This window comes from Schistocerca gregaria, chromosome 2 (assembly GCF_023897955.1).
Source record: "Schistocerca gregaria isolate iqSchGreg1 chromosome 2, iqSchGreg1.2, whole genome shotgun sequence".
Taxonomy (NCBI): Eukaryota; Metazoa; Arthropoda; class Insecta; order Orthoptera; family Acrididae; genus Schistocerca; species Schistocerca gregaria.
The window spans coordinates 948,519,547-948,540,444 of NC_064921.1; the positions used below are offsets into that span (position 1 = coordinate 948,519,547).

Below are 20,898 nucleotides of genomic sequence, written 5' to 3' on the forward strand. Positions count from 1 at the left end.
TTGCACTTGCACCATTCACAAAACCAGGGGTAGGTGTAACAGAGGTAGTTTTGTGTGTGTGTGTGTGTGTGTGTGTGTGTGTGTGTGGGCGCGCGCATAATTTTTACAGCAATGAAAGAAAGCTGATGTTTAGAAAATGAACACTGGTGCTCTCAGTAGCAAGCAATCACGCTAGTTAGACTCTACAGAAGTGTTAATCAGCAGCCTGGTACATACAGAGTGTTCAGGTAAACTATACTGAAATTCCTTTCTTAGACACCCTAGGTAGTGGGATGCACTTTCAGCTTTTTTTCCCCATTTCATTCTGGAAATGTCTTCTCTATACATACAAAAATTGCCTTCTTTCTAAATTTTAGGTAGTTGGTCTGATATAGGAAGTAATACAACTTGCACGGATTCCCTTTGGGCTCACCACCTCTCCTCCATAAACCTTGTGGTGCCCCTTAATCAGTCTCTCCTCACCCTTTCCTCTAACCCCTGACCACATTTGCCACAATCACTTCTTTCCTTATTCTTTAAACAGTGGAAACAGCAGAGACTGTTCTGCCTGGCAGAGTGTGTAGGGCCTAGATGGTAGCCAGACAAGGTTGCCAGATGCAGTGTAAGGTGGTTGTGGAGGACGAATTGGGGTGGGCGAGGGGGGGGGGGGGGTGATGGAGATCAGAAAAGGAGAGAGGCAGAGAAGGGGCAAAAGACCAGTGGATACATTGTAAAAGAGCAGTGCACAATGAGGATGAGGGGATGTGAATTGGGAGGAGGTGTAGGACAGAGGAGATGGAAACAGTTGTGTGGAGGATGTGGAGACAGTACATTACTGCAGGTTGAGGCCAGGATAATTTTGGGAGTGGAGATTCTGTTGTTAAGATGACGCCCATCTGCTCAGTTCAGAAAAGGTGGTGGTGGATGGGAGGATTCAGATAGTCCAGTTTGTGAAGTAGCCATTGAAATCAAGCATGTTATGTTAAGTCGCATGTTATGTTAAGTCGCATGTTATGTTAAGTCGCATGTTATGTTAAGTCGCATGTTATGTTAAGTCGCATGTTGTTCCACAGCACAGGCATCCATACTCGAGGGCAAGTGGGGGCCGTGACTGCCACCTAGCTCTCGGGGAAAGGAAAAAATATGGAGTTATCAGATGTTTTTCATTCAAGAAAAGACTTAAAAGTTGGTATTATGCAGGTTTTTAACAGGGTTGGAACAGGAATTTTTTTATGGCTACTTACAAGTTGCTACTCATCTTCCAAAATACTAAAAGTACTCCACACCACTGGGTCTAACCCCTCTCACCCCCCCCCCCCCCCCCCCATACATACACACAAACTATCATATGGGCACCCCTGTGCCACAGTGTTTTCCACTTTGCTCTTGGCCACAGTTTGATGGGGGCCAGCCATTCATCTTGATGGACAGCTTGTTGGTAGCTATATATATAAACAATGCAATGATTGTAGGAGAACTGGTATATTACATGGCTGCTTTCACAGATAGCCTGACCTCTGATGGGGTAGGATTGGCCTATAACAGGACTAGAACAGGACATGCTGGGTAGGTGGAATGGGTAAGTCTTGCACCTGGGCCTTCATTGGGATATGATCCCAAGGGCTTGGTATTGGGAGTAGCATAGGGATGGACCAGGGTGCCCTGGAGGTGGGGGATGGAATACAATTTTAGAAGTGTTTGGAGGGGTCTTGGGTAAAATGTCCCTCACTGGGGGACTACTGAAGGATATGGTTCAGTTGTTCCAGTTCGGGGTGGCATTGGTAACGAAAAAGGGAGCACCTTTGTATCAGGTTCTTTGGGCTGGTGGGAGGATTGGGGGAGGGGAGGGGGATATGGCATGGGAAATCTGTTTGTAGACTAGGTCTCGGGGATAGTGCTTGTCTGTGGGCAAGGGAGCTGTTCTCACTGCAGATATACCAGGCCCCAGGTGACCAGGCTGTACGGGAGTAATTTTTTGGTGTGGACGGGATGACAGTTGTCAAAATGCAGGTACTGTTGGCAGTTGGTGGGTTTAATATGGACAGAGATGTGGATGCAGCCATAGGAGAGGAAGTGGTCAATGTCCAGAAAGGTTGCACGCTGGATTGGTTGGTTGTTGGATTAACAGGGAGAGGAGACCAAACAGCAAGGTCATTGGTCCCATCGGATTAAGGTAGGATGGGGACGGATATCAGCTGTGGCCTTTCAAGGGGACCATCCCAGCATTTGCCTGAAGCAATTTAAGGAAATCACAGAAAACCTAAATCAGGTTGGTCAGACGCGTGTTTGAACTGCCGTCCTCCCAAATGAGAGTCCAGCGTGCTATGCACACTGGGTTGAGGAGGGCGAGGTGAAGTGGATGGGAGAGAAGGTGTTGAGGTTGTGAAGGAATGAGGGTAGGGTGTCTTTGCCCTGAGTCCAGATCATAAAAATATCATTCATGAGCGTGAAACAGACCATAGGTTTGAGGTTTTGAGAGGCTAGGAAGGTTTGCTCTAGATGGCCCATTAACAGTTCGGCATACAAGGGTGTCATTTGGGTGTCCATGGCTGTGTCAGGGATTTGTCTGTATACCTTCCCTTCAAACTAGTAGTTGTGATTTATGCTGGCATTAGTAAGGTGTAGGAAGAATGAGGTAGTGGTTTTGGAGTCTTCAGGATGTTAGGAAAGCCAGTGTTCCATAGGGAGAAGACAATGGGCATGAGGGATGTTGGTGTTTAGGGAAGTGGCATCAAAAGTGACGTGCAAGTGTCCAGGAAGTGAAGGAAGTAGTTGGTATGTTCAATATGGGAGGCTAAATTTTGGGCAGTAGATTGGAGGAGTTAGTCAATGAGGGCTGAAATGCTTTCAGTGAGGGCACAATAACCAGCTGCATTGGGGTGTCCACAATTGTTGAGTTTGTAGATTTTTGGGAGCATGTAGAAGATGGGTGTATGTGGTGCCATAGGGGTGAGGGGGGAAATGTATTCAGGGCACAGGTTCTACGAAGGTTTTAAGGCATTAAGCAGGGACTAGAGGTTATGTTGGTCTACTAGGTACGATCATTGGCACCATTTATACGTGAAGGAGTCAGACAACTGGCAGAGGCCTTCTGCCAGATGGTCGTGGAACCTGTGTCTGCAGGTAGGATGCTTAGTTCAGGATTGTTTTGAGGCTGTGTGTGGCTGTCCTTTCTCCTGCTGAAAGGATGGTGTGCTTAGGAAGGGGTGTGTGGAAGGATGATAAGGCCACGCTGGAGGTAAGGAATTCCTGGAAGGTGACCAGGGGTGGTTAGGTGGGATGGGGAGAGGATCATGGTTGGATGATGGTATGAACTGAGAGAAGCAATGTACGATGTTGGAATTAGGTCAGTTTTGGTTGGAGAGACTGGTGGTAAAATAAATGTTTCCATTGCAAGGATCAGGAGAAACAGAGGTATTTGAGAAGTCCAACATGGCTAAGAGCCGCCCGAGATTGTGGTCATGTGTGTGTGAGGTGCGCTTGCATGTGTGAAGGTGTGCACGTTTTCTTTTCTAAAGAAAGCACTGGCCGAGAGCTAAAAGTATAGCAGTAACTTCATTGTGCATGTCTGCCACTAAACATCTCATCTTTACCTATGTAGCAATCCATTCTTTCCTTAGTCTTTGTCAGATAGAACCTGTGGTTTTAAAAGTCAGGCCTTGCTTCAGGAGTTATTTAGTATTTACTTTGTTACTATTTAATTATTAAAGTGCCTTCAGTGCTGCATTGTCTATGCCTTCTAATAAGTATTTTCCATTCATATTTCTTAATATGAATTTATCACTTGTCTGTCTGACTTCTCTTTATTAATAAAATACCATAAAACACTTACACAGCATGAATTTATGAAGAAAAAAGAATTTTTTTAAATTTATTTTTCAAGAAGCCTAGTACAGTCTTTTCTCTCAAGTTCTGTTAAAAATGTTCTTACTTTTTATTGGAACATTAGTAGCTATTAACAATAATAATCATTATGTCATAATAGATTTTGCTTGAGGAACTATTCAGTTGGTTAGTACTGAATAGTTCCAAATAAATGTTATAACATAAGAACAACAAAACACTGACATTTACAGTTGCAGTGTGTAACCCTCTTCAAATAAATCCAGCAGCCTTTCCTAGGAACACCACACACTTTTCTCTTTGCAACCTATAATAAATTGGACTCCACATTGATACATAATTACAAAATAAATATATTACAATTGCAAATGCTATTTACAGTTCAGCCACATTATTTGAAAAAAAAAATGCTTCAAATAATTCTACAGTTAAATGGCAAATATCAGTCATCAATCATACTGCTATGCCTTGATCGTACCAAATTGAAACTTCCAGAGCGACTAGCTAATGCTTCTGTCCGAACAGTAACATTTTCAAACATGTTGTCAACAAGTGCAGTTTCTCCAACCACAGGACAAGCTTCACTCAATGAAATGCCATTTTCTGACCTTTCAGAATCTAGTCTTTCATTAATAACAGAAACAGCTTTAATGTCAGAAAGAGGACACACTGTTGTGGACAAGATACTTACATCATCTGACAGAGATGCACTGTGTGAATACATACTATTCTCACACATCCCTTGACCAGGGACTCCAGGTGTTCTGTTCTGTTCCAAAGTTAATACAGTATTTGGACAAGAAACATATTTTTCAGTCACATCCACTTCAACATGGTTGCTGCCTTCATTGGCTGTTAAACTGTTACACAAACTGTCTACACAGATAGATTTCAACACTGGTGATACAAGGATACTACTAACAACATCACCATTCACAGTTTCTTCTTTTAAATGTTCATTGTGTTGTGTGCTGTGCCTTTCTCTCATTACTTCACCTGCTAAGTTTCCAGTACTCAGCTCTGATGGTAACTGAATTGCTTGTAGAACATCAGCATCATCATCAGAACAGATAGGCGCAGGACCACGAGCTTGCCAATTCTGTAAGAATTTCTTCTGGCCTTCATCAGCTGAACTGGTTGCTTCAGGCTCTTGCACCACAGCATTCTGATATTTATTCTTATTAGAAAGGATGGGTTCAGAGCCAACATGGCCTAAGTTTCCACAGACTCTTTCCTCACGGAAATCTGAAGCTGTTTTCCTGCCATCCTCTGACTTCTTCATCTCATGATATTCGTCTAAGCCTTTATCTAAGGAATAACTAAGAGTACTGGGTGTAGCAGACGATCCACCAACATGAGTATCACTTCTGGCAGTAGTGCCATTCTGGTGGACGGAACAAATTACTTTTGATTGCGCAGTAACCTGAAAATGAAGTTCGGTGCTGCCCATTGATTTTGATACCCTATGCCCTTTTCGAAAAACTGTTTGGACACTTCCAGGTGAACTTATATTTTGGGAGGAGCTACGAAGATCCAATGAGGAACTTGACACTGCATGATGGGTTATGTCAAAGCTGAAAAGAAACAAGACATATTTTAAGAAACCTGAAATGCCGACATCTCATTTATTATATTTATTTAAATATAAAATGAAAACCAGTTAGCACATTTTACACAAACAAAAAGGTATCAGCACACTAAAATACAGTTACTCTGTTTCAAAATCCAATTAACAATAAACATCAGCTTTCTGACCTATTTGTTATAATATAACATCATATAGCAGGTTCATGTAGTTTAATCTAATTGTACTCAAAAATTAAATTTAAATCTAACCTATTTCAGGATCTAGTGGTCAATATTTGAATCTATCAAATATCAGAGTCTTTGTAACAACTTGTAATTTAGGGGCATATACATTTTAAAGTTTTCAAAAGAGCAATATTAGCAACTGTTTTCTGGAAAAGTACCTAGGCTACAGATTTGAATCACTTCTCTCACAATATAACTAACAAAGTGTCCACCATAAAAAAAGATAGTTTTGTGTCCTCAATCCATGGCTGAAGGCATCACTACCAAGACATCAAAAAGCCTGAACACTTTCATCATCTCAAACTTCAGACTACTTATGAAAAATCAAGAAAGACGACCAACATCCAGGTCCTAGAAAGGGATAACATCAGTGCATGGTCAACAGTTGAGATGGTCAGGACAAGTTTCCTACTTGAGGCTGCTTCCCCAACTGCATTACAGAAAATGGTTCACAGTACAAAACACCTGTGGGGCACCTATGTGGTACTACAAGATGCAGATTAAATATATTCAAAATGACTAATGTATAGAGGACAAAGTGAACAGGAAGGTTCCATCAAGTACTAGGTTTGTTTATAAGTAACTCATCTGCTACCAGTCACGATTTTGTTTATTTTTATTTTTCGCACGACGCGTTTCGGGAAATGATTCCCAATCTCAAGTGCATTTTTTGTGTTTGTTATGCCATATTGTCAATGTGTGAGAGTCTGCTTTATTTTGTTGATTTTAAGTTTCAGAACCATTTATAATAAATTAAATCAGGTTCCACCAGGGTTACCATGACTGTCTTCTACAACCGAGTACCCTGTCATCTCTCGTTCATTACCAAATTGGAATTTATCTGCACCTACACCTACATGGATACGCTGCAAATCACACTTAAGTGGCTGGCAGAGGGTTCATCAAACCACCTTTACAATAATTCTCTATTATTCCAATTGCGAACTGCACACAGAAAAAACAAACACCTATATCTTTCTGTGCAAGCTCTGGTTTTCCTTATTTTATTATTACGATTGTTGCCCCATATGTAGGTTAGCATCAACAAAGTATTTTCACATTTGGAGGAGAAAGTTTGCAATTGAAATTTCATGAGAAGAGTCTGCTGCAACAAAAACACCTTTGTTTTATTGGTGTCCACCCCAAATCCTGTATCATCATGTCAGTGACTCTCTCCTCTATTTTGCGATAATACAAAATGTACTGCCCTTCTCTGAACTTTTTTTGATGTACTCGGTCAGTCCTATCTGGTAAAGATCCCACACCGTGCAACAGTATTCTAAAAGAGGACGGACAAGCATAGTGTAGGAAGTCTCTTCAGCAGTTCTGTTACACTTTCTAAAAGTCCTGCCAATAAAACACAGTCTTTGGTTAGCCTTCCCCACAACATTTCCTGTGTGTTCCTTCCAATTTAAGTTGTTTGTAATTGTAATTCCTAAGTATTTAGTTTAATTTGTGGCCTTTAGATTTGACTGATTTATCATGTAACTGAAGTTTAACAGATTCCTTTTAGCATTCATTTGGATGACCTCACACTTTTCATTATGTAGGATCAATTGCCAATTTTTGCACCATACAGATATCTTTTCAAATTGTTTTGCAATTTGTTTTAATCTTCTGATGACTTGACTGGACAATAAATGGCTGCACCATCTACAAGCAATCTAAGATGGCTTCTCAGATTATTTCCTAAACCATTTATATTGATTAGGAACAACAGAGTGTTATCACAATACCTTGGGGAATGCCAGAAATCACTTGTTTCACTTGATGACTTTCTGTCAGTTACTATAAACTGTGACCCCTCAGACAGGAAATCATGAATCCAGTCACATAACTGAGACGATATTCCATAAGCTTGCTGTTTCACTACAAGCCACTTGTGTGGTACAGTGTCGAAAGCCCTCAGGAAATCTAGAAATATGGAATCAATCTGAAATTCCTTGTCAATAGCACTTAACACTTTGAGAGACTAAAGAGCTAGTTGTGTTTCACGAGAACTGTGTTTTATAAACCCGTATCGACTTCCAAATATGCACCTTCATGTTCTCTTCGAGGTAAATCATAATGTTCGAACACAATATATGTTCCAAAATACTGCTGCATATCAACATTAATGATATGGGCCTGTGATTTAATGGTTTACTCCTACTACTTTTCTTGACTGTCGATGTGGCCTGAGCAACTTTCCAGTCTCTGTGTACAGATCTTTCATCAAGTGAGTGGTTATATATGATAACTAAGTATGGGGGAAGCTGAAAGGAATTTAACTGGTATACAGTCTGGACTGAAAGACTTGCTTTATTTAAGTTGCTTCACAACTCCAAGGATAGCTACTTCTAAGTTACTCATGTTGGCAGTATAGTAAGTTAAATAAAAAAGACAAGATGTTAACAACTTGGAAGGTATGTATATTTTGATACAAGGCACAGGCCATGACAAAATGCTCCATTCCCATTAAATGTCCCACGATTATTGCCTTTACTTTCAATGTCATGTTTCCAAGGCACCCATATTGCTTAAGTCCTTTAAAAGTAGTGTGTTCTGGAGCTAGGTTTACAAGGTTTCCATCAACTTCCAAATATGCGTCTTCATGTTTTCATGGTACTACAGTGCAGCTAATGATGATACATCATTATCCAAGCAAGGATTGACTGCACAGCCACCTATACAATATATGCGTGCTATTTGCCGCTGATTGTCATCTGTGGCATTCATGTATCAGTGGTTTCAATTGATGGAACATATACTGTAGCTTCAGTCTGTCAGCTCACTTTGAAGATAGCTGAAAGGCATGCAGCTGAAGTATTAGAAGAAGAAGAAGAAGAAGAAGAAGAAGAAATGGAGCTGCACTCCTAAAATTTGAAGGATGAACTTTCAAATGTTCCTTTAAAAAAAAATTGCAACTAGACCCTAACTTGAATATTCCTTCAATAGTTTATTCATTATTCTGTTCATACTTTTTTCATTAGAGGTGACTGAATTCATGTGTCTGCAAATGAGAGAATATATGGATAATTTTGCTTATTTACATAGCCCCTTTTTCAGTTTTCTTTCAAGAGTTTCTTGAACATAAATTTGAATCAACATGGATGACTAATGAAATTTTTATTTTGTGTAGCTTGTATAGTTCTTTCACATATATTTTTTAACTTCAGATTCACCCAAAACTTTTGGAAATTATACGGTGGTACAATGTTGTTAGCTACTTTCCCTTTAAATGGGAATCCACATTCATTTCTAATTGTTTCTCTTCTTGCCGCCTCAAGACAAACATATTATGTAGGCATGACCTGCTGGCTCAGAAATCACTTTATTCTTCAGTATCTTATTTTTCTTCCCAATCCTCTTTTTTTATTACCCTGTGATCCAACTTCACTATAGAGTTACTGGCCCAACTAACAAGTTCTACTACGTACAGTTATCACAACCTTCCTCGTAGTAAATAATTTAATCCAATTTTCTGGAATGTCACTGTTTACTGTCAAAGACTTATTAGAAATTCATAAGAGTACATCTGCTTCAGTCTCTAGTAATGCTGTAAGCATATCAACAAACAACTTTCCTGTTTTTATTTTCTTTTACAGTTTTTGTTATATCTTCATGCCAACCATATGGATGTAATGCATGTCATAAACAATCCCTTTCATGTTATCATCTTTAAACTCAGCAAACTGGCCAGTTTCATAAACAATTGCTTCACTATCATTTCAACAGAACTTTCCAGAATCTTACACATTGCAATCCAGAAGCTATTTATTGAACTCATTGGTGGTGTTACCTGCTACAGAGCAGGAAGTAAGAAATGTAGTGCACAAGTTAAAAAAATAAAAAATCTCCAGGCTTAGGTGAAGTTCCATTGTGCATTGTGCATACACAGCATAAAAAGAGCCTTAACATACATTACAAATGAATCATTCAGCTGAGTACTTGACGCAAGCCAGGGTTCTGTCATTTCACAAGAAAGGTCATATCAAAACAGGAAACTATGACCACTTTCATTATCACATTTTCAAATGTAACAGAGAAAGTAAGGATAGACTTATGGGCCAACATAATAAATACAATGAAGAGTCAAAGAAACTGGTACGCCTGTCTAATATTGTGTAGGACTCTGCGAGCATGCAGCAGTGCTTCAACATGACATGGCATGGACTCAACTAACGTCTGAAGTAGAGCTGGAAGGAACTGACACCACAAAATTTGCAGGGCTTTCCATACAACCGTAAGAGTACAAGGGGCTGGAGATCGCTTCTGAACAGCATGTTGCAAGGCATCCCAGATATTGTCAGTAATGTTAATATCTGGCAAATCTAGTGGCCAGCGGAAGTGTTTAAACTCAGAAGGGCATTTGTGGAGCCACTCTGTAGCAATTCTGGACATGTGGGGTGTCGCATTGTCCTGCTGGAATTGCCCAAGTCCGTTGTAATGCACAATGGAATGCAGGTGATCAGACAGGATGCTTACGTTTGTGTCACCTGTGAGAGTAATATCTAGACTTATCAGGGGTCTCACATCTCTCCAACTGCACAATCCCACACCATTACAGGGCCTCCACCAGCTCGAACAGTCCCCTGCTGACATGCAAGCTCCATGGATGCATGAGGTTGTCTTCATACTTGTACAGGTACATCCGCTCCATAAAATTTGAAACGAGACTCGTCTGACCATGCAACGTGTTTCCATTTATCAACAGTCCATTGACAGTCTTGACGCGCCCCGGTGAAGCGTAAAGCTTTGTGTTGTGCAGTCATCAATGATACACAAGTGGGCTTCTGAAATTCCACATCGATGATATTTCAATAAATGGTTCGCACAATGTCACCTGCTGATGGCCCAGCATTGATACTGCAGCAATTTGTGGAAGGGTTGCACTTCTGTCATGTTGAACGATTCTCTTCAGTCATCGTTAGTCTCATTCTTGCAGGATCTTTATCCGGCCACAGCAATGTCGGAGATTTGATGTTTTACTGAATTGCTGATATTCACGGTACACTCTTGAAATGGACGTACTGGAAATCCTCACTTCATCGCTACCTTGGAGATGGTGTGTCCCATCACTTGTGTGCCAACTATAATACCACATACAAACTCAATTAAATCTTGATAACCTGCCATTGTAGCAGCAGTAACTGATCTAACAACTGCGGCAGATGCTTCTCGCCTTATATAAGTGTTGCCAACTGCAGCACCATATTCTGTCTGTTTACATATCTTCGTATTTGAATACGCATGCCTATACTGGTTTATTTGGCATTTCAGTGTATAAATTAGTAACGAAATCACAACTTGGATTCAGACAAGGCAGTAAGTAGTACACAATCAGCAATAGCAGAAATTTCTAAAAACGTAATAGAGGCACTGGATAGAGGTGGCATATTTGATCGAGGGGATCAACATGATAGACTACAAAATACTTATTCATGAATTAGAGGAACTAGGAATATTAGGGGTAGTAAACGAGCGATCCCAGTTCTTTCTCGTGAAACACAGAGATATAGAAATATCACAGACTTATAGAAAACTTGAATGTGAAAAGAAACATTCTTCAGATGGTAAACATAGTAGTCCCAAGGGGAGTATTGGCCCAATTGTATTTTTTTGTTTACCTATATTTATGAGTTCCCAGAACATGTCATGCAGGGTGAAAATTGCAACATTGGGTGCATTCCCTATTTTACTGTAAGTGAATAATCTGGCATTACCTAATACATCAGGAAATTTTAGATCCTACAATACTGTCGCTCATCCAGATAAAAGTCGTATTTCAGCACAACAATGTTCAGTCACAAAAGTGAGCAACATGCAACATCTTATTCTGAGAAGGTCAGGTGTACCACTGCTTCCTTAAACTGCAAGTATCCTGACACATTCCCCATTAAAAGTCTGATATATTAATGAATCCATTAATGGTGGTTGTGATTCATTGCTATGGATTATATTTCTTTAAGAAATATAGCAATCAGCCAATTTTTATATAACTTTATTTATGCAAAGAGGCATTTCGGGTTTTTCGTCCAACTGTAGTTTGCATAATACAGGGTGATTAAAAAAGAATACCACAACTTTAAAAATGTGTATTTAATGAAAGAAACATAATATAACCTTCTGTTATACATCATTACAAAGAGTTTTTAAAAAGGTTTTTTTTAACTCAAAAACAAGTTCAGAGATGTTCAATATGGCCCCCTCCAGACACTCGAGCAATATCAACCCGATACTCCAACTCGTTCCACACTCTCTGTAGCATATCAGGCGTAACAGTTTGGATAGCTGCTGTTATTTCTCATTTCAAATCATCAATGGTGGCTGGGAGAGGTGGCCGAAACACCATATCCTTAACATACCTCCATAAGAAAAAATCGCAGGGGGTAAGATGAGGGCTTCTTGGAGGCCAGTGATGAAGTGCTCTGTCACGGGCTTTTCCCTTTGCACGAACACCCATTCTCTGTAAACTGTTTATACCAACGTTTAATACACCACCTATCAGGAGGTTAAACACCATACTTCGTTCGAAATGCACGCTGAACAACTGTCGTCGATTCACTTCTGCCGTACTCAATAACACAAAAAGCTTTCTGTCGAGCGGTCGCCATCTTAGCATCAACTGACGCTGACACCTAGTCAACAGCGCCTCAAGCGGACAGATGTACAACTAAATGAAACTTTATAGCTCCCTTAATTCACCGACAGATAGTGCTTAGCTCTGCCTTTTGTCGTTGCAGAGTTTTAAATTCCTAAAGTTGTGGTATTCTTTTTGAATCACCCTGTACTTTGTTGAAGATGTAAATGTATTATGCCTACTGAATGAAGGTAGGTGAAAACCAAAAACACATGTTGGCATAAATAAAGTTATACAGGGTGTTACAAAAAGGTACGGCCAAACTTTCAGGAAACATTCCTAACACACAAAGAAAAAAAATGTTATGTGGACATGTGTCCGGAAATGCTTACTTTCCATGTTAGAGCTCATATTATTACTTCTCTTCAAATCACATTAATCATGGAATGGAAACACACAGCAACAGAATGTACCAGTGTGACTTCAAACACTTTGTTACAGGAAATGTTCAAAATGTCCTCCGTTAGCAAGGATACATGCATCCACCCTCCGTCACACGGAATCCCTGATGCGCTGATGCAGCCCTGGAGAATGGCATATTGTATCACAGCCGTCCACTATACGAGCACGGAGAGTCTCTACATTTGGTACCGGGGTTGCGTAGACAAGAGCTTTTAAATGCCCCCATAAATGAAAGTCAAGAGGGTTGAGGTCAGGAGTGTGTTGAGGCCATGGAATTGGTCCACCTCTACCAATCCATCGGTCACCGAATCTGTTGTTGAGAAGCATACAAACACTTCGACTGAAATATGCAGGAGCTCCATTGTGCATGAACCACATGTTGTGTCATACTTGTAAAGCCACATGTTCTAGCAGCACAGGTAGTATCCTGTATCAAATCATGATAACGTGCTCCATTGAGCATAGGTGGAAGAACATGGGGCCCAATCAAGACATCACCAACAATGCCTGCCCAAACGTTCAAAGAAAATCTGTCGCATGTCAAAACAAGCACCGAAGTCAACATTACCTTTCTTCAATTGGGCCAACTGGCCATGAATCGAGGAAGTGCATTACATACTGACGAAACTAAAATGAGCTCTAACATGGAAATTAAGCATTTCCGGACACATGTCCACATAACTTCTTTTCTTTATTTGTGTGTGAGGAATGTTTCCTGAAAGTTTGGTCATACCTTTTTGTAACACCCTGTATAAGAAGTGGCTTGTTAGTACACGGTGTATCATGAAAGATGCCTGGGAGGGGTCTGTGGGTCACGCTATGTGTTTGCTGGCTGTTGCTGCTGCGTCTGCTGGTAGGCAGTATTGAGTTTGTTATCATGTTTCCATTTGGTATCGTATACACAAAGGATCAATGAATCTTTCTTGTGTTGAACTACACAAAAACTGAATTGTATGTGGTATGTTGGCATGAATTCATACGAAAATTTCCTGGTGTGTATGTTTCCAATGATCTGATGATACGCATATTAGTGAAGAAATTTCAAGAGACTGGGTCTGTGTTACACAAATGAAGGCATAGAAAATGTAGTATTTTAACTGAAAATAAATTACACAAGATAGGGGTAGCCTTGGAAAGAGGCTAGTGAAAATCCCTATACCATTTGGCACTTCAGATTGGTGTGTCAAGAGCATCTACTCACATACCTGTGCACAAACTGAAATTGAAACCATACAAAATTACAGTAGTGCATCAACTGAGGAATTCGGACACTGTTGCTTGACATTGTTACAGCAGCTGGCTGTTACAGTCTATGCACGAGGAGAAAGCTGATCCTGAGATGCCTCTTTTTTATTTTTTATGAAGCACAGCTGCATTTGTCAGGGTACATAAATTCTTAGAATAATTGACAATGGAGCTCCGAAAATCCTCATGAATTACATCAAAGACTTCTGCATGAGGTGAAAACAGGAGTGTGTTGGACAATTAGTGCAAGAAAAATTATTGGAGCAATCTCTTTCTACAAAAAAATACATTCTGACAGGTATGTGAGCAATATACTGCAGCCTTTTTTCCGAGAACTAACACCTAACGAAAAGACGTATGGTTGTTTCATGCAGGACAATGTAAGACCACATGTCGCCAATGCTTTTATGCCAGCACTACAAAGTATTTTTGATGACAGGATAGTTGACTCGCCTCTTCATTCTCAACATCTAAATCTGTGCGATTTTTACCTTTGGGGAATGTTAAAATGCAAGGTGTATGCAACCAACCCCCCACACACTTGAAGAGTTGGAAGACAGGGTTCGGCTAGCCATTTCCATGATTTCGGCAGCTGAAATTTGAGAAGTGTTTGCTACTATGTTTAGGAGATGTCAGGATGTTCTTAACAAAGAGGAACATCATTTGAGCACCTACTGTAAATAAACGTAAACTTAAGTTAATTAGACAGCAACATTGTTTAAGTTTAACTCAGGGGAAGCATGCATGCAGCTGTCTACTGGCAGATTAGTGTATGAGAGTCAGGCATGGTGGCAGCCAGCGGCCATGCCGCGTGACCTGTGGACCCCTTCCTGGCGTCTTTTGTGAGGCACCATGTGTATTTCTTCATGTAACATTTGTCCAAGATATGAAAAATGATGATGCTTTGCAGATCAGCATACAAAATTCAGTGAGGTGAGGGAGATTCACCAGGGACATATAACGATATTATTAACTTCCATGTTATGCTGTTTATGGACTGATTGCAGCTCATAGAGTTCCACAGTTATGAATCATGTACAGTTCTGTGATTGTATTTTACAATCATGTTCCATGAGAGAATTTATGGTGTATGTTCCATTTCAGCCACATAAATACATTTCAGTGTATGTCTGGACAGTCAATAATGGCCATAAGCATTTTGTACATTTATCTGACATTTACATGTAATTTGCAGCAAAATTTACATTGGGCCTGCTTTTTAAATAGTTTCAGGACAGTCTTCATACATTTCGGACCAGAATACATGATGCTGCAATGTTAATACTTCAAAATTATGCACATTCGCAGCTCAATTAAAACTTTAAGATACTTGCAGTCACAAAATGTCACCATACCTTGGACAGCCATGTGTTGACAAGGTTTATTCAAAATAATATGCTCTTTTTCACTACAAGCATATGCACTGTAAAGTCAGTGATGGTGAAAATGCAAACCACTGTGATAAATCAACTGTTTTACACATAATTTTTTGACAAATACACAAAGTGAAGACAATAATAACTGGACACTTCAGTTTCATATCTGCTGTCTACTGAGAAATGTAAAAAGTCTGAATTTTGCATAAAACACTTAAGCACATTAATTATTACTATTCTTGAAGCTTAAGCTAAGACTATTCATAAATGTGACATAGGATAGAAAACACACACACACACACACACACACACACACACACACACACACACACAGAGAGAGAGAGAGAGAGAGAGAGAGAGAGAGAGAGAGAGAGAGAGAGATCTTACAGCAAGTTATTTCCCTGACTCATTTAATTTCTTGGATATCCAGAGTTGGCCTCTGTTCACAAAACAGTACAGATCTACGTTACACTATTTCGTTAGTGAAGCTAAGTTTCATACAAAAAGAAGAAAACCTAAATTAAATAGTAAAACAATTATAAACAATTACTTGTTAGCTCCTGGACCAAGCTGAAGAAGTGCTGCCATGTTTGGTAGTGTGGCTCTAAGATCCTGTGTTGGTAAGCCAAAATACCATCTAAGTTGAGCAATGTTCTTATTTAATAAATAAACACCATAATTGAACTGAAGTTTGTCCTTTCCTCTTGAAAATAATGGGAACCTATGACATGGAGAAATTTTTCTGTTACTGCTTGAGGCAGACTGCAAATACTGCATAACTTACTATCTACATCTCTTTAAAACATCATACCTGCAGTTCTTTTACAATTAAGGGTAAGATATTATAAAGTTCCTCAAAATTATTCAGATACGATGTCAACAACAAAATTATACTCCAGAAATTATGTATGAAGAGTGAAACGCGCGCGCGTGCGCGTGCACGTACACACACACACACACACACACACACACACACACACACACACACACACACACAAACACACACACACACACACACACACACACACACGCACGTTTGGGCAAGGCTTGTCCCAAGTATGAATGCTCATAGGCCACTGTCAGATTTTGTAGCACATTGTCTACGTGATTAACCTGTACCGTTTCTGTTCTAGACTGCCAAAAACAAAAACAAAATATACCATGCAGGAAAAAAGGAGGAAATGGAACAAAATAAATATGACCAAGGCAATTCATGCGATCAGAAATAGAAACTGAAGTCTGCTAAAATATTTAACATACCACAGTCGGTGTTGCAAGCATTTAGGAAAACATTTCACAGAAAATTGAGAGAAAACTTGTATCCAGTGCAGAACTGGGAAAGGAAAAAGTGTCTTTCCAACTTCACATAGAAGAGAAATTTTATGTCTTCACATGTGATTCCCTACATTGATTGGCTTACCAGTAAGCGACAAGTAGTAGTCTACAAGGTCCATTAACAAAGGGAGGCAGGAAGAGCTTGGGTCGATCTGTTTTTGCAACATTATAAGAAATGGACAAGAATCAATTGCTTCTATGATATAATGTTTGGGCTATTATATGACTGGTAGAGAATCCTCCAGTGTAATCTGCCATTGTTGAGGGAAAAATTTGAATGTATTTGAAGTTTTCTGAACATGGATGATTAAAATCATATGAGGGTCCAATACTAAGCATGCAATGAATGCTAGTAATTGTTTTTCCTCTCTTGCAGGGTTTGACATTATACTAAACTTATGTGAACTCAGTCAGTTTGTGATTGCTGCATTGGTGCACTTTAATAACTCATGTCTACTTCAGAAAGATGATAAATCAGTGCACTACCATTTCAAAAACTTCTTTGTACTTTTATCTATATTTCACTTGCTAGAATGTGTGGCCTGGAACATAGCAATTGGTAAGCTGCACATTATCACACTTTCAACACAAATTTGTAAATCAGATTTACATGCTACATAAATAGCATTATTTCACAAAGACTACAAAGGTAAATGGTTTGTTAAGAAGCTAAGATTTCACACTAGCATGTGCAAAAAATTTAACCATTTACATTCTTCAAAACAGATTGTGAAACATTATCATACTAAAAGGCATGTGAAATGAAATTTAGCAGTTTTCTATTTTCACAAAGCAATTAAAGCTTTTGATGAAGGAATAAGTTCATAAAATGAAGTGGCTTAGTCTTACTTACCTTCAAGTGCTTTTACAGAGTGAATATCAGAGAATTTTTCCTCTCTTCCCCAGAGTTGACTGTCAAGTCATACAAGCATGAAGCAAGTCAAACGCTCCCAGCATGCCAAGGGACTACACTGAACTATGTGCATCAAAAAATTTGAGCAAGTATAAACACTAGATGCGGACAACCCCCACCCCACCCCACCCCACCCCACCCCCCCACACACACGCACACGCACATGCTGCTGTATTATTCTGAAGCACTTTTCACTATGGTAAGTGATGTCCCTACTAACACTTTAACTCAGGAGTAGTCAACCTGGTCCATACCACCCACTCGTAGGTTTTCAAGTTTTCATACAATTTTCACGTGAATTATTTGGTATGTAATTACTATTATATGCTTTAACTTGTTGCAACTCTGCTTTATAAATTTTATAATGTAAAGATACTTCTCTATTTTATAAATCGCCATTACTGCGGAACTAGTGAGTGGTTAGAAAATTTTACAAGAAACTGAGTGAACGGCAGAGGAAAAGGTTGACTACTCCTGCTATAACTTGTTTCTAAGGAGGGGGGGGGGGGGGGTGTTTAAGTTACTCACTCTCTGTCTTTATCCGGTATTTTATCTGATATATGATCCACAATTTTGCTTCTTGATCCAAAATGTATAATGGGGTATCTTAACGGAACTTGCAGAAATACTGAAATCATCTGCACAACATGGGCAACATATCCCAGAGCAACAGAAATGGTGTTTTCTTCATGCCCTGCGAAGTCCTCAGAATTGGGCAAATGGACACCAGCAATTGTGAACTTGTCTGTTGATTCCTGTTAGGATAAAATGGAATTAAGTTTTTCTTTCAAATGGCCATGAAGTATTTAGAAGTACTAAATCAAAGTCACAAAAGAATAAGCAATAACATGTTTTGGAGCTCTTTTGTGTTGATTTGCCTAAAAGTAACATTTAATACTAGACTTCTGAGATCTTCATAGACACATTTCGGAAACACAGGCAAGTAGACCAAGTGAAGTTTACAAGTATATGCTAAAAACCTGATGACCCATCAATTTCACTATATAAAATTTAAATTCATGTGCAAATTTTTTATCGTGTAATACCTATAAAAGGAAGGACACAAATTTGCCTTTTTCAGAGTGTTAATAGTACTTGATTTGAACTCATTTACTTTTAAAATTACAGCAATAACAATTGCCTCTTATAACGAATGGCATCTACATGAAGGAAGACAGACAAGCCTATATCCACAAGCAATGAAAATTGCAACCAAGCCAATAGTAACATCCTCCCTTTGTTAAAAGTTTACATACTGCTTTGTCAATTGTTAATGCAATTTCATATAACAAGATTTGTTGCTGAAAGATTTATTTGTGTATCTTCCACAAAAGCCAGCAAAGAAAAAGAATGAAAGAACTGACATTATTACATATTGATAAAAAAAAAAAAAAAGAAACAGACCTGCTTAACACAGTATGTAATTAAGGGCATATATTTTTCTGTGTGACGGGGCCATTTATCAGTATTTACTCAACAATGGCCGATGCAGACGAACAGTACAGTCTTAAAGTGTACTGGATCTGCCATAATGTGGTTGCTTCATAGAGCAAGATTTCATATTTTTGCTTGTTAGCAGATAAACACATCACAAAAACCAGAAGTTCATTGCCTAATCATTTGTGTACTTATTACACAACATTAATTATTCATCAGTGATTAAAAGCAGAGCACTAACTCTACACAGGCACTTATTTGTAGTAATTTTCTTGAGCCAAAATTCATATATATAAATTAAACAAATGTCTCTCTGTTTAGAAAAATGGAAGCAACAATATTCTGTGATGTATCAGCAATTAAGTACTCAATTACTATGTTATTACTCATTACATCCATTCCATTAAAAGTGGAAAAAATGGGTCTTGGAGCAGTGTCCCATTGAGGTGATATGATGTTCATCTCATGCTCCATTAACAGAGAATTAGAAGAGAAACAATTTCGAATTGAGGTAGTCATGAACTTGTATTTACCCACATTTTAATTTCGAAAATGTACACATTTAAAATATTTAAAAATCAGTTTTAGTGATATCCATTTATTAAAATAGTGTAGAATTGTGTTTATTAAATATCAGGTAAAGCCCTCAGCCAAAGAAGAGATTATTCCACAAAATCATCACAAAACAAAATGGCCTGAAAGAAAAATGAAGATTTATTTTATTGATATGGGTGTTTTAAAGCTTTGAGGTGAGTATTCTTTGTCAACATACGAAGAAATTTAACTGAAAAAAGTACTGTCAAAAACAAAACAAAAATGTAATCTCAAAATGGAAACCTTAATTCTTTAAGAGTAAGCATGACAATCACAAATTATAAGTCAGTCAGCCAGCTACAGTGTCAACATACAAGTCTATTTTATACAGTTACCTTCACAGACAATAATTTATCAAATGGAGTATCTCTAATTGACATTTCTCTACACAAAAATGCAAGCAAAAATGTAAAAATAAGTAACTGTGGAGTTAACAATGGGAGTAGCTACGAAGAGCTGTGTCGCCGCTCTACTCTACTCTACTGTTTAATGACAATAACATCTTGTTGGATAAAATGTACCAGAGGTAAAATAGTTCGCCCTTTTAGTCTCCACATTGACACTACTCACGAGGATGCTGCCATTAGAGGAAAAAATTTATCTGCTGCATTACAGGTAAGCATATGGAATATTACATCTCTATGACACTGCATATGCTAGAAAATATGAAAATAAAAATGGATAGATGAAGTTAGACAGGTGAGGAAGACAGGAGAGCTACTACGAACAGCACAAGAATGCCATATCATAGCCAAGATAAATACAAAGCCAACACTCTTCATAATAGTACAAATATGAATTTGTACTATCTCCCACAGCTGAAAGACTGGATTGAAAGAATGTGTGATGAGATACAGGAAATTATTCAGTTCATAAGGGAGGTGGTAATGTAATTGTATTGGGGGACTGGCATTTGATAGTGGGATAATAAGTAAAGGAGAAATGTAGTAGGGTAACATCGACCAGACAAAAGGAATCAAATGGAAGGCCACTAGGTAAAATTATGTGTTGAGTATAATTTAGTTGCTGGTAAGAATATAATAGAGGGAAACATTCCACGTGGGAAAAATATATCTAAAAACAAAGATGATGTGACTCACCAAACAAAAGCGCTGGCTGGTCGATAGACACAAAAACAAACACAAACATACACACAAAATTTAAGCTTTCGCAACCAATAGTTGCTTCTTCAGGAAGGAGGGAAGGAGAGGGAAAGACAAAAGGATGTGGGTTTTAAGGGAGAGGGTAAGGAGTCATTACAATCCCGAGAGCGGAAAGACTTACCTAAAGGGGAAAAAAAAGGACAGGTATGCGCACACGCACACGCGCGCGCATACACG

General features: G+C 38.9%; 1 protein-coding gene across 1 annotated transcript in view; it reads right to left on the bottom strand.

Moving 5' to 3' along the window:
- Positions 1-3,827: 3,827 nt before the first annotated feature.
- LOC126335416 (UV radiation resistance-associated gene protein) overlaps positions 3,828-20,898 on the bottom strand; it is a 107,039-nt gene continuing 89,968 nt past the window's right edge. Inside the window, exons 7-9 of the mRNA XM_049998692.1 lie at positions 18,056-18,282; positions 15,830-16,000; positions 3,828-5,396 (exon numbers count right to left, since the gene is read on the bottom strand). Coding sequence (XP_049854649.1) covers positions 4,265-5,396; positions 15,830-16,000; positions 18,056-18,282 — 1,530 coding nt within the window. The 3' untranslated portion in view covers positions 3,828-4,264. The remainder of the gene's footprint in view (positions 5,397-15,829; positions 16,001-18,055; positions 18,283-20,898) is intronic.